Genomic DNA, 14,338 nt, shown 5'->3' on the forward strand with positions numbered 1-14,338 from the left:
CAGCTAAGAAAGTGGTCATTTTAGGAAGAACTCTGAATGTCCTTTAATGGCCTGTTAAATCACTATAGATGACCTCTAAGCTGAAGGAGAAAATTCTGCCATTAAAAAATTAGTTTGGAATGGAGAAAAAGTTATACAGTCTTAAAGTAATGGGTCTAGATTTTGCTTTAAAAGGTATTTTTTATGGCTAGGACTGAGGAAGGAGGTCTGTTTTAGGCTAAGCCAATCTCCTCTCGTCATCAATCCATCAAAGTCATCAAAATTAGCGGTCCAATACCAGAGGGTTCCACCAAAAAACCATCTCAATCATTTCATCTGTTTTGGATCCCCAACATCTTAGAATAGTGCCTGGTACTAGTAGGTGCTTAATAAATATCTGTTGAACAAATTAACCGTATCGCCAGCGAGCCCCATATCTGCTCACAATCCCCTGGTGGAGAACCTAAAAAAGCCAAGAAAGAAACCGCTGCTAGAGAACACGAATGAGAAAGCACTCCAGCGTGCAAACACCAGGCATGCCTACAAGCATGTTTCACTAATGATATCCCTGCACTCACAAATAGAGGGATAAGAGCATGGCCCTGGAGTCAGAAGGCCCTGGTTTACATTCTGGCAGCAACCTTCGCCAGCTGTGACCCTGAGTAAGGTGCTTAACCTCTCTGGGTCTCACTTTCCACATCTAGACACAAAAAAGGGAGGTAATGGTAGTATCTGCCACATAAGACAGATGAAGATGAAATGAGATAAGCAGTTTCTGGGACACAGAAGTGCCTAATGAATACCAGTGAATTCTTGGTTTGTTTATTTTGATATATACCTGCAGTCCTATCTCTGGGAAGAATTCAGGATCATGGGTTCACTTCTCCCCACCAAAAGAAATGGCCTTAAATGAGGAAGAGGCAATCGAATGCATTCTTTTCCCTGAGGGATCAATAAGAAGGAAAAAAAATCGGCTCTTAAATCTGGGTTTTTTGGACCCTTCTCAATCTTCATGTCTCTTCTTGCCTTTTCTCCCACATCTATATAAAACCTTTCCTGAACTGCTGTGGGTCTGGCTTAGCCATAGGCACTGCTGGCCTCCAGAGACAGCTCTCTTAACTGTGTTCTACAATAACACTGTACCCCGGGCAGGGCAATTAACCCCGCTGGGCCTCATTCACATCGACATAACAGAGGAAGAGTTCAGGGGTGGAGTGGATCATCTTTAAATTCTCTTCCAAGTCTGAAAATCCACAACTAAGTAATTAATAACTATTATTAGTGCATTCAAGTCAAGCACTGACCTAAACTCAACTAGAAAGTACATCTTAACCATATTTGGAATACCACACAAACACGGGCAGAAGTACAGCAAACTCTAAAAGCTGAATTTTTCCTGGTCTTAGTTTCAGAGAACACCACACAAGTACCCTGAGGCTTTTATTTGGCTCCCTTATCACAATGGAACCGGCTCTTATTAAATCAGAACTTTCTCTTAGGATCACCTAAGGGTCCTTTATTTACAAGCTGCCAGGTACAGACACTAAGCATGTCTAACCACTATGAATTACCAAACCCGTGCTTACAATTTCCAGGTAACTGAGCAGAAAACTGACAGTCTTAAAGAATCAGAATTGTCATTCGGCAGCAGAGAAGGTGACTAACTAGAAAACCATTTAAAAACCACACTACTGGGGTTTCCCTGGTGGCGCAGTGGTTAGGAGTCCGCCTGCCAATGCAGGGGACATGGGTTCGAGCCCCAGTCCGGGAAGATCCCACATGCCACAGAGCAACTGGGCCTGTGCACCACAACTACTGAGCCTGCGCTCTAGGGCCTGCGAGCCACAACTACTGAGTCCACACGCCACAACTGCTGAGGCCCGCACACCTAGAGCCCATGCTCCGCAACAAACGAGGCCACCGCAATGAGAAGCCTGCACACCGCAACGAAGAGCAGCCCCCGCTCGCTGCAACTAGAGAAAGCCTGTGCACAGCCACAAAGACCCAACACAGCCAAAATAAACAAACAAACAAATAAATACATTTATAAAAAAAAAAACCACAATATTTTCTTGGGCTCTTCGCGCTACCTAACATCTCCCCATCACACTGTCTCTGTTGAGGAAAAGGGGTCTAATTTAAAATGAAGTTATAGGTTAACAATGGGCATAGAAAGACATTTACAATATACATTTCTGGTGAAATGGGCAGATTACAAAATAATGTGATCAGCAATATTAGTCCCGTTTTGGTAAAAAACATATGCATACATCTACACACGTATCTGACAGGATACATTCCAAGTCGTTAATAAGCTTATAATTTTTCTGTAAAAAATTTGTTTGCTTATCTATATTGTCCTATTTTTCTACAATGACCACTTCGACTTCTGAAATAATAATAATTCAAACAGGTGTTTTATTTAATAAGAAAAGTGGATCTGGCACCCAAACTATAACCAAACACCTCCCTGAAGCAGAGCTCAGCATCCAGGGTTCCCCTGCACAGAGGCACCTTGTGTCTAAGGCTAAGCTGGGGTGGAGGTGTTGAGATGTTTTTAAGTACCAGCCATCGGGTACCACCAAGATAGGCCCAGCTCTCTCCCTCCTGTTCACCTCAGCTTCCAGAACCATCAGCTTCCCATTTACGCAATTTACTGATCTGCAACCCTCTGGGCAGAGTTCACAAAACATGACCAAAGATCCTAAATTACAGTTCAGGATTTTAACTTTCACATTCACTGATTTGGGAGCATCAATGACAGAAGAGCCAAGTTACTGTGGCAGAGATCCAGTTTTAACAGGTGAAGTTAACTCCCACCCCTCATTTTAGGCTGTCCAATGCCAATCCTTTCTGATCACAAGACAAAAAAAATAAGCCATCATGTTTATAAGCATCATCTTCAAATACTTTATCCAGTTAAGCCTTGTTTTTAATAGAAAGTGCTGGCTCTTGATAGCCTCTTTGGCATACAGAATGCAGCTGTTGATAAATCTTCTAAGATCTGATCAGCCTAGAACACGTTCATCACCAGGCACAGGTATCATAAGGCACTTTGCACCGTGAAGGCGTGAAGGGTGTTCTGGAAGCTTAGTGATCTACCAGCAAAAAGGTGTGTGAGAAATCGCGACTTCCCAGCTAACAAAAACAAAGAGCATACAAAGAAGACAGTGATAGGAAAACACACGTGACAAGCAGTAAAGATGAAGGCAGTGTGAGGGAAAGGAATAGAAACAGCAGAATGACAGTCTTCAGAAAAGTGTTCTGAAGGATTCCTCCTCCCGAGTCAAGAGAAGGTTACCAGACCCAGTGCTCTCAGAGGCACACAGGCTATACCTTGAAGCTGCTCACATGCATTTCCCATAACGTAATAGCTAGCAAAAGCTATACTGTACTTAACAGCAAATTGTCTCCTTACTCCCTCAATCCCTTATCTTCTAAAAACCATCCATGATTTAGGTCAGAGCCTTATCCTGTCACAAAATATTTTTTGAGACAGATTTCAACAAAGAAGCATAGTGTCTACACAGCACTATTTTCTTGCAAGAAAACAAAACTGCCAACTATACGGATCTGAAAAATGTGACCACTTCAGGCTTATTTTGGGGCTGAACCACTCCCCTTCCCTAATTATCCCTCAAAGGAAACATATCAGGAGCTGTGGGCAAAGAGGGTAAACATGTCTAATTACAACATGTGCTCTTGGTGGATAAAAAATTTGAACATTCTTGAACTCTGGCCACATTTCAGAAGACCTTCCACTTGTAGTTTAGTCTCCCTAAAGAGGAAAGGTTAAAAGATCAGTTGTGTTTCAACCAGGTCTCCATCAAAAAAGACACAAAGAGAAACTGACCACATTTCTTACCCTCCATCCTACAGGAGAGCCTGCTGAATATGCAAGATGACCCTGACTCCGTATCAAGCACTTACAGAGGAAGTGGTTTTTATTTAAAAGTTAGGACTAAAAATAAGACCCATTTCAAGAGTACTCTCCACTGGAAAAAAAGACACACATTTGAATTTAAAGATATATATGCAAAGGCTTCAGGCCACAGGTGGTCATAGAGAAGCGGTCCTTGATCAAGCCCTCTCACCCACAGCCCACCTGCCTTTGCTCTACAGAGGTGTGAAGACAGCCGAAGAGTTTGCTGATGCTTCTGCACATTGCTGTTTAAAGTGCTGAGAGAGGAGCAGGAAAAAACCTTCAGAAATCCAAAATGAAAATGCATCTAATTAGGCATTTGGATTGGGAGCTATAGCTCAAGAAGCTCTCAGCAAGGCCTACAGGTTGTAACCTCTCTCACCTCCTCTCCTAGGACTCTCCCCCTCCTCCCCTGGATTCTGCAGGGCTGGTTTCCGTGATGGCCCTCCAACACTCCAGACTCTTCCCTCAGATCCCAAGCATCCTTCAAAGCTTTGCTCAAATGCCACTGCGCAAGGAGAAGGAGGTCTTTTCTTTTCCCATGATGCTTTCAACTTCTAAGATACCATATAATTTACTTATACCTATTTTATTCATTGTTTACCCCTCTCTCCCTCAGATAAGCTCCGGGAGAACGGGGATCTTTGTTTTGCTCATTGATGTATACCCCCAAGCCGTTTTAGAACAGTGCCTGGCACTGAGTAGGAGCTCAAAAAATATTTTCTGAATGAATGAATGAACTTGACAGTAACACTCCAGGAGGAAAGCAGCCGGGGAGTCGAAAGGGTGATGGTGAGGGGGTGAAATAAAAGGGGGAAAAAGCGACAGAGGGGAATTTACAAGGAAGAGGTAGAGGCTGACTGAGGCCGGGACCGACCCACACTTTCTCCCTGCAGTGCTGACGGGAAGCGAGAGGCAGTGCACGGTATCCCGCCAGCGGCATCAAATAGCACTCTTAGAAGCAAGCAGCTGAGATAAGCAAGCTCTACAGACTCACTGAGAAATTCCAAGGGCAGGGCAGACCCGCCCGGACTGCAGGCTCTGGGCAGGTCCCCAAGGGGGTCCAGACGTCCCTGCTCTTCCCCTCTCTCGGTGCCCCAAACCCAGCTCCCCTCCACTGTAGCCAGGAGCGTGCCGGGCCTCAGTACCTTCCCGGCTCGGGCCCCTTCACCTGGTCGCCAGCAAGCCGGGCCCTGCACTCGAGCACCTGCCTGCCCGCGTCGGGGATCCTCAGCCGGGCCCGCCGGGAAGCCCAGCGCGCCCCTGGGGGCCTCACTCCGCTCGGCTTCCCTCCGGCACCCGGGCAGGAACCGCCCGCGGCTCTTCCTGCGACGGGTAAGGGGCTGCAGGCGCCCCTCGCCCCTGCCGCTCCAGTAAGACGCCCCGCCCGCGCGGCGCCCCCTCACCTCGGGGCGCACGTACGACACGAAGGAGGGCTTGGGCGCCTTGGTGCCGCCGCCACCGCCGACTACACCTTTCCCCAGCATACCGCCGCCCTGGGAAGCAGCGACGCGCGGGATCAGAGGCGGCCGCTCGCAGCGGCCACCAGCACTGGCGGCCGGGGCTCCGCCCATCCCCAGGGCAGCGGCGGCCGCGGCACCGCCCGCATCCGGCTCCGCCGCTGACACCGCTCGCCCCGCCCAGGCACGCGGGCCCCACCCACTCCGCGCGCAGGCCCAAGCAGTCGGGAACCCGCGGCCGGAGGCCACGCCTCCTCCGCTGGCGACAGGCCGGTCTGCCTGGCGGCTACTAGCCTTCCGAGATAGGCTCCATTCCACCGTTTGCGGCAAAGCCCGCCCCCATGCGTTCTCTGATTGGCCAGAAGCCTCTGCCGGCCGAGCCCCACGTCAAGTCCCTTCTTGAATGAACCTGGACAGATGTTTCTTCTGACCAATCCAGAGAGCGTTCTCTCCGGACTCCCCGGCGATTGGATAGCAAAAATGTCGCCGCCGCCAAGTGATCCTGCAGTCACTAAGTTGTGAGCATTGGTTCACTGCCGTCGTTCTCGTCTTTTTCCTTGCCGTTTTGGAATAAAACTTCCGAAAGTGTAGTGTATCGAATCTCACCGATTGAATGAGTGAGTTTCAAACCCCCATCAATGATGTTCGGGCTTACTGTTTTAAGTGCAGACAAAAATGAGACAAACCAAGTGCTAGGCACTTAGGAATGGGTTTGAATGATCATAAAAGGCCTTGTCGACCTCATTTTCTGAAACTTTTTTGTTTTTAATCTTTCCGTTTCTAACAGAATATCAAAAGGCCTTAAGAGATTTCTTTTATTCACCCTCCCAAGTTATCGATAAAACCCTCATTTTTAGTGAAGATTGCAAAGAAAATTCATTTAAATTCGACATTTGGTACGAAGCATTATGTTAGACACAGATGAATAATACAGTTTCAGCTCTCAAGAAACTCAGTCTAGTGGAAAAAACTAATAATAAATATTTGTAGTTAACTTTCTCCGTGTCAGACCCTGGTAAGCATTAGTCTCGTCAATGGCTAATGCCCTTTACCCTCTTCACCTCCATGACCGCCCCCTCCCCCCTCCCGCGCACCAAAGCCAGGCCAAATAAACATAAAATCTGAGTGAAAACGAATGTGGTTACTTTTTTTTCATCTCTCAAGCTTTCATATATTTATTTTAATAGATCTTTATTGGAGTATAATTGCTTCACAATACCGTGTTAGTTTCTGTTGCACAACAAAGCGAATCAGCCATATGCATACACATGTCCCCATATCCCCGAATGTGCTTACTTTTGAAAACATAGGTCAGGACAAGTCCTGTGGTCTCATTTCAACCTGATTGCCATCCTTCAGCCTATCCAGTACAGCATGGCTGGAGCTACCAGAGTTGCACTATCCCAGTCCTCAAGAAGAGCAGAAGCAAGTAATTTGCCCTGGTCTCGCAACAGGTCACTGACAGAGCTGGGATTCCAGCCCAGGTGTGTCTGATTCCTAAGCCCAAGATCCGAACATTATTATAATTACACAAATTAGGAAGGAGCACGATAAAAGAGCGGTCAATTCTATTTAGGAAGGCTAAGTCAGGCTTCATGAAGAAAGACGCTCCTTAGGGAGGTGTCCGGAATGAAGTTATTTGTGGGGACTAATAGTAGCACTTTATATTTCACAGCAGTTTTTACTTTTCAAAGTGAAACGGCAGGGCAGATTTTTACAGTCTGAACAAATCTTTACATTCTGACTTTTCAGTTTTCCATGATCTTGCACTGACCATAGTCAGTATGTTGGCGTGGGTGCCTGTGGCCAGGGCTTGCTTCCTGGACATGCAACTAGTGCAGTCACACAGGCCCGCAGCTAGAAGGGCTTGGGGCTTAATGCTCTGCGGTCGCGGCCTTCAAATTCTGAATCATTTTATCTTCAAATTTGTGTTTTTTAAGTGAGGTGTGATGGTACGATGGAACAAGCCCAGGGGTCTTGAAGCCTCAGCTCCTGCACAGTCCTCTTGGGTGCCCACCCTGTCCTGGCACCCTGGCCCTCCCCAGCCAAACCTAAGTCTCCTGCTTACCTCTGTCGGGGCGGCAACCTGGCCTCATCATCAGAGGGGGAGTAGTGAGCGGGAGGTCTTGGGTTCTGCCATCGCCATCCACCCCTCCCGCCCACGGGTGCCTGGACACGGACAAGGAGATGATCAGGGTCAGGCACAGCCCCCCAACCCCTTCCCATGTCTCTGGGTGGGGTAAGCAGGCATCCCTGCCCTAGGTTGGCAGCTCCATAACTATGCCCTTTATTATTTGTGTTCTTGGGCAAGTTACTTCATCCCTCTGTGCCTGTGATTCTGTCTGGGATGATAATAACAACAATAATAACTATGTCAATGTGGCTGAGGACTATTATGAAGATTAAACGAGGTAATCCAGGCGATGCCTGGTAGGCAGCAAGAACTAAACAGGTGCTGGCTGACAGTACAATCCCACCAAGGAAGACATAATTTACCCCCTTTCCAGGACTGTAGAAGGAGAAGAAAAGTGACTTCTGATGATGCTCTGCGGCACCTTGTTAAACAAAGGGGTTTTGTTTGTGTCCTTGTTTGTTTTTATTTTTAACCTCTGGCCCAATCCTTGGACTAGAGATAATGGCTTTTATTTTTAATCCACCACATCAAATTTTCCTGAAATCATCCTGCGGTGTAATAATGACTTTATCCTGCTCTTCAGCATCCAATGGCTCTGCAACATGACGACTCTGGAAACTTGATGCAGCCACTGCGTCCATACAGTTTCAGAAATCACAGCCAGCAAGTGAGGAACGGTGTTAGAGATGGAGGGTGGGGCTTCCCTGGGGGCGCAGTGGTTGAGAGTCCGCCTGCCGATGCAGGGGACACGGGTTCGTGCCCCGGTCCGGAAAGATCCCACATGCCGCGGAACGGCTGGGCCCGTGAGCCATGGCCGCTGAGCCTGTGCGTCCGGAACCTGTGCTCCGCAACGGGAGAGGCCACAACGGTGAGAGGCCCGCGTACCGCAAAAAAAAAAAAAAAAAAAAGAAGAAGAAGATGGAGGGTGGCTGCTGCTTCCGGGGGCGGGGGCGTTTTCTGCTCACTGATGAAAACCCGCACTTTCTTTAAGGAGCAGGAAGCGGGTGAGGACAGAGAATAAGCTAACATCCGTTTCCATCTCGCTCTTAAGGTTCTCCAGCTATCAGCATATTTTTCACTTGATCTTTAGGGTGTGGATCAAATCTCCTTGGGAGAGTCCCTCCCAACTGACTGAAAAATCCCTGTCATGCTGAGGTCAAAGAATTCTGCATCTATTAATAACCGCAGATGGTGGCCCCTAGACCTTCAAATATTTTAATTTACACATATTAGTTTAAGGTCACTCCTTTCTCCTAATGCTGCCCTGAGCTCTCTTGGAGAATTATAAATAGGAACAAATCTTAGCTCACAAAGAAATGAGTGCCAGACCAAAGACAGTGCCGTTGCTTCCCACAAACTGAAGCCAAGTGTGTACTCCCACAAGGGGGGAACATTCTTCCTCCGGCAGGTAGTTAAGCCTGGATATTTGCATTTCCTTCTCCTGGGAGTCACTTGAAGCAGCCTACGTGTGTGTGTGTGTGTGTGTGTGTGTGTTATTCATCTTTATCTGATAGGTACCAGGAACATAGTAGGGATTCAATAAATATTTGCACCTGAGTGAAAGGGTATTTGCTGAAAAGCAGCCTGGCCAGCAATTGATTAGTAAGAAGGGGAAGCAAGAATTCAAACTCTAGCATCCGGGTTAGAGCCTGCACTTTTAAAATCGCTTGGATACAAACTAAGATCTGATTTTTTTTTTGAAGATTTATTTGTTTGTTTGTTTGGCTGCATTGGGTCTTAGTTGCGGCACGTGGGATCTTCATTGAGGCACACGGGATCTTTCGTTGCAGCACACGGGCTTCTCTCTCTAGTTGTGGTGCGCAGGTTTTCTCTTCTCTAGTTGTGGTGCACAGGCTCCAGAGCACGTTGGCTCTGTAGCTTGCGGCACGCAGTCTCTCTAGTTGAGGCACGTGGGCTCAGTTGCCCCATGGCATATGGGATCTTAGTGCCCTGACCAGGGATCGAACCCGTGTCGCCTGCATTGGAAGGCCAATTCTTTACCACTGGACCACCAGGGAAGTCCCAGACTTGATTTTTTAAAAAATAAAAATGAATGAATGAGTGAATAAATAAATAAAAGGCGAGGACTAAAATGCACGTGTTATTTAATGGCTGCTTGCCAAATTCCAATTTTAGCAAATGGCGAAGACTTGCCTTCTTCTTTCACTGAAAATAGAAAATTCCTTAACCTCTTGCTGCATCCATGCGTCTTCCAACCCTCCCCTGAAGATGGTGAGGAATAGATCTGGATTAAGAAGCATTTGCATCGTTCTCTACTTTGTGGTGCAATAAAATGAGGGCCTGCTGGGGAGACCCAGTGATTGTGAACAAGGGCTTCCTGGTGATTTTTTTTCTTTCACAAACACACAGCCTAAACTGGCCACATGGTAGGGGGCCTGATGAGCCTACTCTATGAACTGTATTCTGTCTTCTTCAAAATGAGACAGGCTGGGCCCTGGGACCCTTTACTGCAGTGCTTGCACCTGGACATCTCCTCGTGGATCTGAATACAAAGAAACATTAAGGGACTAAAAACAACTACACACATGGGCAGTTGGGGCATATTTTGAACAACATACAAAAAGGCCAAAACCCAACTGCCACTTCTGAGGTGGCAGAGCAAAAGCAGGGCTCTGCACATGCACTCTACACACACCACCACCAACGGGGTGGGCAGACCACCCACGCTACCCCTCTGGCTACCCACCCACCCATCGCTACCCTCACGCCGTCTACAGGCCAGCTCGCCCCGCACTCAGGGAGCAAGCAAGAGGACGTGCTACTTGCTCTCGCTCTCTCGTCTGGCCTCGTATCAACTTCTATTGCTTAAAGAGTCCAAGAACCTGGGTTGGTAACAAATACACAAGTTAACAGTCTGATTCATTTATTTATTTATTATTATTTTTTTAACATCTTTTTTGGAGTTATAATTGCTTTACAATGGTGTGTTAGTTTCTGCTTTATAACAAAGTGAATCAGCTATACGTATACATATAGCCCCATATCTCCTCCCTGTTGCATCTCCCTCCCACCCTCCCTATCCCACCCCTCTAGGTGGTCACAAAGCACCGAGCTGATCTCCCTGTGTTATGCAGCTGCTTCCCACCAGCTATCTATTTTACATTTGGTAGTGTATATATGTCCATGCCACTCTCTCACTTTGTCCCAGCTTGCCCTTCCCCCTCCCTGTGTTCTCAAGTTCATGCTCTAGTAGGTCTGCGTCTTTATTCCTGTCCTGGTTCTTCAGGTTCTTCAGAATCTTTTTTTTTTTTTTTTTAGATTCCGTATATATGTGTTAGCATACAGTATTTGTTTTTCTCTTTCTGACTTCACTCTGTATGACAGACTCTAGGTCCATCCACCTCACTACAAATAACTCAGTTTCATTTCTCTTTATGGCTGAGTAATATTCCATTGTATATGTGTGCCACATCTTCTTTATCCATTCATCTGTCGATGGACACTTAGGTTGTTTCCATGACCTGGCTATTGTAAATAGAGATGCAATGAACACTGTGGTACATGACTCTTTTTGAATTATGGTTTTCTCAGGATATATGCCCAGTAGTGGGATTACTGGGTCGTATGGTAGTTCTATTTTTAGATTTTAAGGAACCTCCATACTGTTCTCCATAGTGGCTGTATCAATTTACATTCCCACGAACAGTGCAAGAGGGTTCCCTTTTCTCCACACCCTCTCCAGCATTTATTGTTTGTAGATTTATTTTTTAATTTTTTTTTAAGACTTTAATTAATTTATTTATTTTTGCTGTGTTGCGTCTTCATTTCTGTGCAAGGGCTTTCTCTAGTTGTGGCAAGCGGGGGCCACTCTTCATCGCGGTGCGCGGGCCTCTCACAATCGCGGCCTCTCTTGTTGCAGAGCACAGGCTCCAGACGCGCAGGCTCAGTAGTTGTGGCTCACGGGCCTAGTTGCTCCGTGGCATGTGGGATCCTCCCAGACCAGGGCTTGAACCCGTGTCCCCTGCATTAGCAGGCAGGTTCTCAACCACTGCGCCACCAGGGAAGCCCGTAGATTTTTTGATGATGGCCATTCTGACCGGTGTGAGGTGATAGCTCATTGTAGTTTTGATTGGCATTTCTCTAATGATTAATGATGTTGAGCACTCTTTCATGTGTTTGTTGGCAATCTGTATATCTTCTTTGGAGAAATGTCTCTTTAGGTCTTCTGCCCATTTTTTGGGTTGTTTGTTTTTTTGATATTGACCTGCATGAGCTGCTTGTATATTTTGGAGATTAAGCCTTTGTCAGTTACTTAATTTGCAAATATTTTCTCCCATTCTGAGGGTTGTCTTTTCATCTTGATTTTGGTTTCCTTTGCTGTGCAAAAGCTTTTAAGTTTCATTAGGTCCCATTTGTTTATTTATGCTTTTATTTCCATTTCTCTAGGAGGTGGGTCAAAAAGGATCTTGCTGGGGCTTCCCTGGTGGCGCAGTGGTTGGGAGTCCGCCTGCTGATGCAGGGGACGCAGGTTTGGGGAGATCCCACATGCTGTGGAGCGGCTGGGCCCGTGAGCTGTGGCCACTGGGCCTGCGCATCCGGAGCCTGTGCTACACAACGGGAGAAGCCACAGCAGTGAGAGGCCCGCGTACCGCAAAAAAAAAAAAAAAAAAGGATCTTGCTGTGATTTATGTCATAGAGTGTTCTGCCTATGTTTTCCTCTAAGAGTTTTATAGTGTCTGGCCTTACATTTAGGTCTTTAATCCTCATTTATTCATTAAATAAAGGTTTACTGATGGTCTGTCGTGACTTGTCTCCCAGCCTCTCCCAATAAGACTAGAAGTTCTTGAAAGCAGGGATGGTCTCCTCTATAACTCCTGGGCAAGAAGGAGGGCAATTGTGCAATAGCCATCAAAAATTGTGTTAGGAATCTCACTTCTAAAAATGTATCGTGAAGAGTCACACATGTGAAATGCCATCTACCCAAGCTTACTCACTGCAGCAATTTTTGTAACAGCAGAAGATTGGGGAAAATCCTAAATGTTCATCAGTAGAGTTAGGTTGAATAAATTATGGTACAGCCATAGAATGGGACACTATGCATCTGTAAGAAAGAATGAGAAAGTTCTCTATGTAGAAGCTGTAAAGTTGAGTGGTTAAAAGCAAATATTCTGATGAAAAAGAATGTATTTATATTTGCATAACTGAATCACTTTGCTGTACAGTAGAAATTAACACAACAATGTAAATCAACTCTACTCCAATAAAATTAATTTTTTTTAAAAAAGCAAATATTCTGGAGTCAGACTGCCTGGGTTTAAGTCCTGCCTCCCCCAGTTACTAGATGCATGACCTGTAGGCATTTATCTTCTTGGACCTCAATTTTCTTGCCTATAAAAATGAGGATGGGCTTCCCTGGTGGCGCAGTGGTTAAGAATCCGCCTGCCAATGCAGGGGACATGGGTTTGAGCCCTGGTCCGGGAAGATCCCAGGTCACGAAGCAACTAAGCCCGTGCACCACAACTACTGAGTCTGCGCTCTAGAGCCCGCGTGCCACAACTACTGAAGCCAGCACACCCAGAGCCTGTGCTCTGCAACAAAAGAAGCCACTGCGATGAGAGGCCCACGCACTGCAAGGAAGAGTAGCCCCCGTTTGCCGCAACTAGAGAAAGCCTACGGACAGAAACAAAGACCCAATGCAGCCAAAAATAAATTTAAAAAAAATGAAGGTGATGAAGATTATAGTGCACCTGCAGATGATGTATCATAGGCATGTTGTGATGATTAAATGAGTTAATAAATATAAAGTGTTTAGAGAGTTGGTACATAAGGTATGAATGCACATTCAGTGATCAAAGCAAGGTGCCCTAAAGTATACAGAGTAGGCTACCTTTTGTGTAAAAAAGAATGGAAATAAAGACTACATATACGCAGCTCTTTATGTTTCCATAGAACATCTTTGGATAGATACAAAAGGAACTATGGCATTAGTGGTTTTGGAAGGGGAAAGTGGGCATTTGGAGGAAAGACTGAAAGAAGAGTTTTTACTGTACACTCCTTTTATCTTTGGATTTTGAACCATGAGAATTATTACCTAGTGCAACAATAAATAAATTAAAACATATATATGTGTGTGTGCATATATATATGTATATATATGCACACACACAGAACTATCTCATGTAATTTTTTTAAAGTGAAAGTCCATAACATAAAATTAGCCATTTTAAAGTGAACAATTAAAACACATTGAATTTTAATTTAAAAATAAGAGTTTTTAATAAGACCTTGCCATTTTCTGTCTCTGTTGGCTTGGCACTGGTCTCCAAATCCAGCAAGGTCTACTTCCAGTGCCACCACATTTTGACATCTTCCTTGGAGACTGCTGACACCAGTCTAGACGTCTTCTGAATTTCTAAGCACCTGGAATCTGTATGCTGCTTTGACTTGAATATGTCCTGGAGTCAGTGCAATGGGTCCGCGTCTTTGTCTTCTTCCCTAGAGCTGTGTCAGGAGCTTGTTGCAGTCAGAGGTGGTCCCCATGCTTCTCCATATTCCCTGCAGTGCTATCCTTGGTGCTTTGACGAGATTATTGGATGGATGGATGGATGGATGGACGGATGGATGGATGGATGGAAGAGGCTTCAGGACCTGGCTGAACCCTGGCAGCCTCTGGACAAGGAAACTGTGCCCTCTACAGGACTATTTTAAAAGTGGTGATGAGGCAGGTGTTCTCAGCGCAGGGTGGGGAGTTAACGTCAGCTGGGGAGCTGGGGCACGGGCTGAAGGGAAATGACAGAGGAAGAGGCAGAGCCCCCCAACTCGCTGTCCTCCTCCACCGATGTACTCATTTTCCGAATCCACGACCGCATGAAACATGCAGTA

The 14,338-nt window shown here is 46.1% G+C and overlaps 1 protein-coding gene across 2 annotated transcripts in view; it reads right to left on the reverse strand.

Annotated features, from left to right (window-relative positions):
* The window catches only part of MTMR12 (myotubularin related protein 12), a 66,020-nt gene extending 60,548 nt beyond the window's left edge, over positions 1-5,472 (reverse strand). The window contains exon 1 of one of the 2 annotated variants that reach the window (XM_060146925.1): positions 5,308-5,472. In XM_060146925.1, coding sequence (XP_060002908.1) covers positions 5,308-5,388 — 81 coding nt within the window. In that variant the 5' untranslated portion in view covers positions 5,389-5,472. The remainder of the gene's footprint in view (positions 1-5,307) is intronic. The other variant, XM_060146926.1, reaches the window with a different exon arrangement.
* Positions 5,473-14,338: the final 8,866 nt, after the last annotated feature.

Source organism: Lagenorhynchus albirostris, chromosome 3 (genome assembly GCF_949774975.1).
Source record: "Lagenorhynchus albirostris chromosome 3, mLagAlb1.1, whole genome shotgun sequence".
NCBI lineage: Eukaryota > Metazoa > Chordata > Mammalia > Artiodactyla > Delphinidae > Lagenorhynchus > Lagenorhynchus albirostris.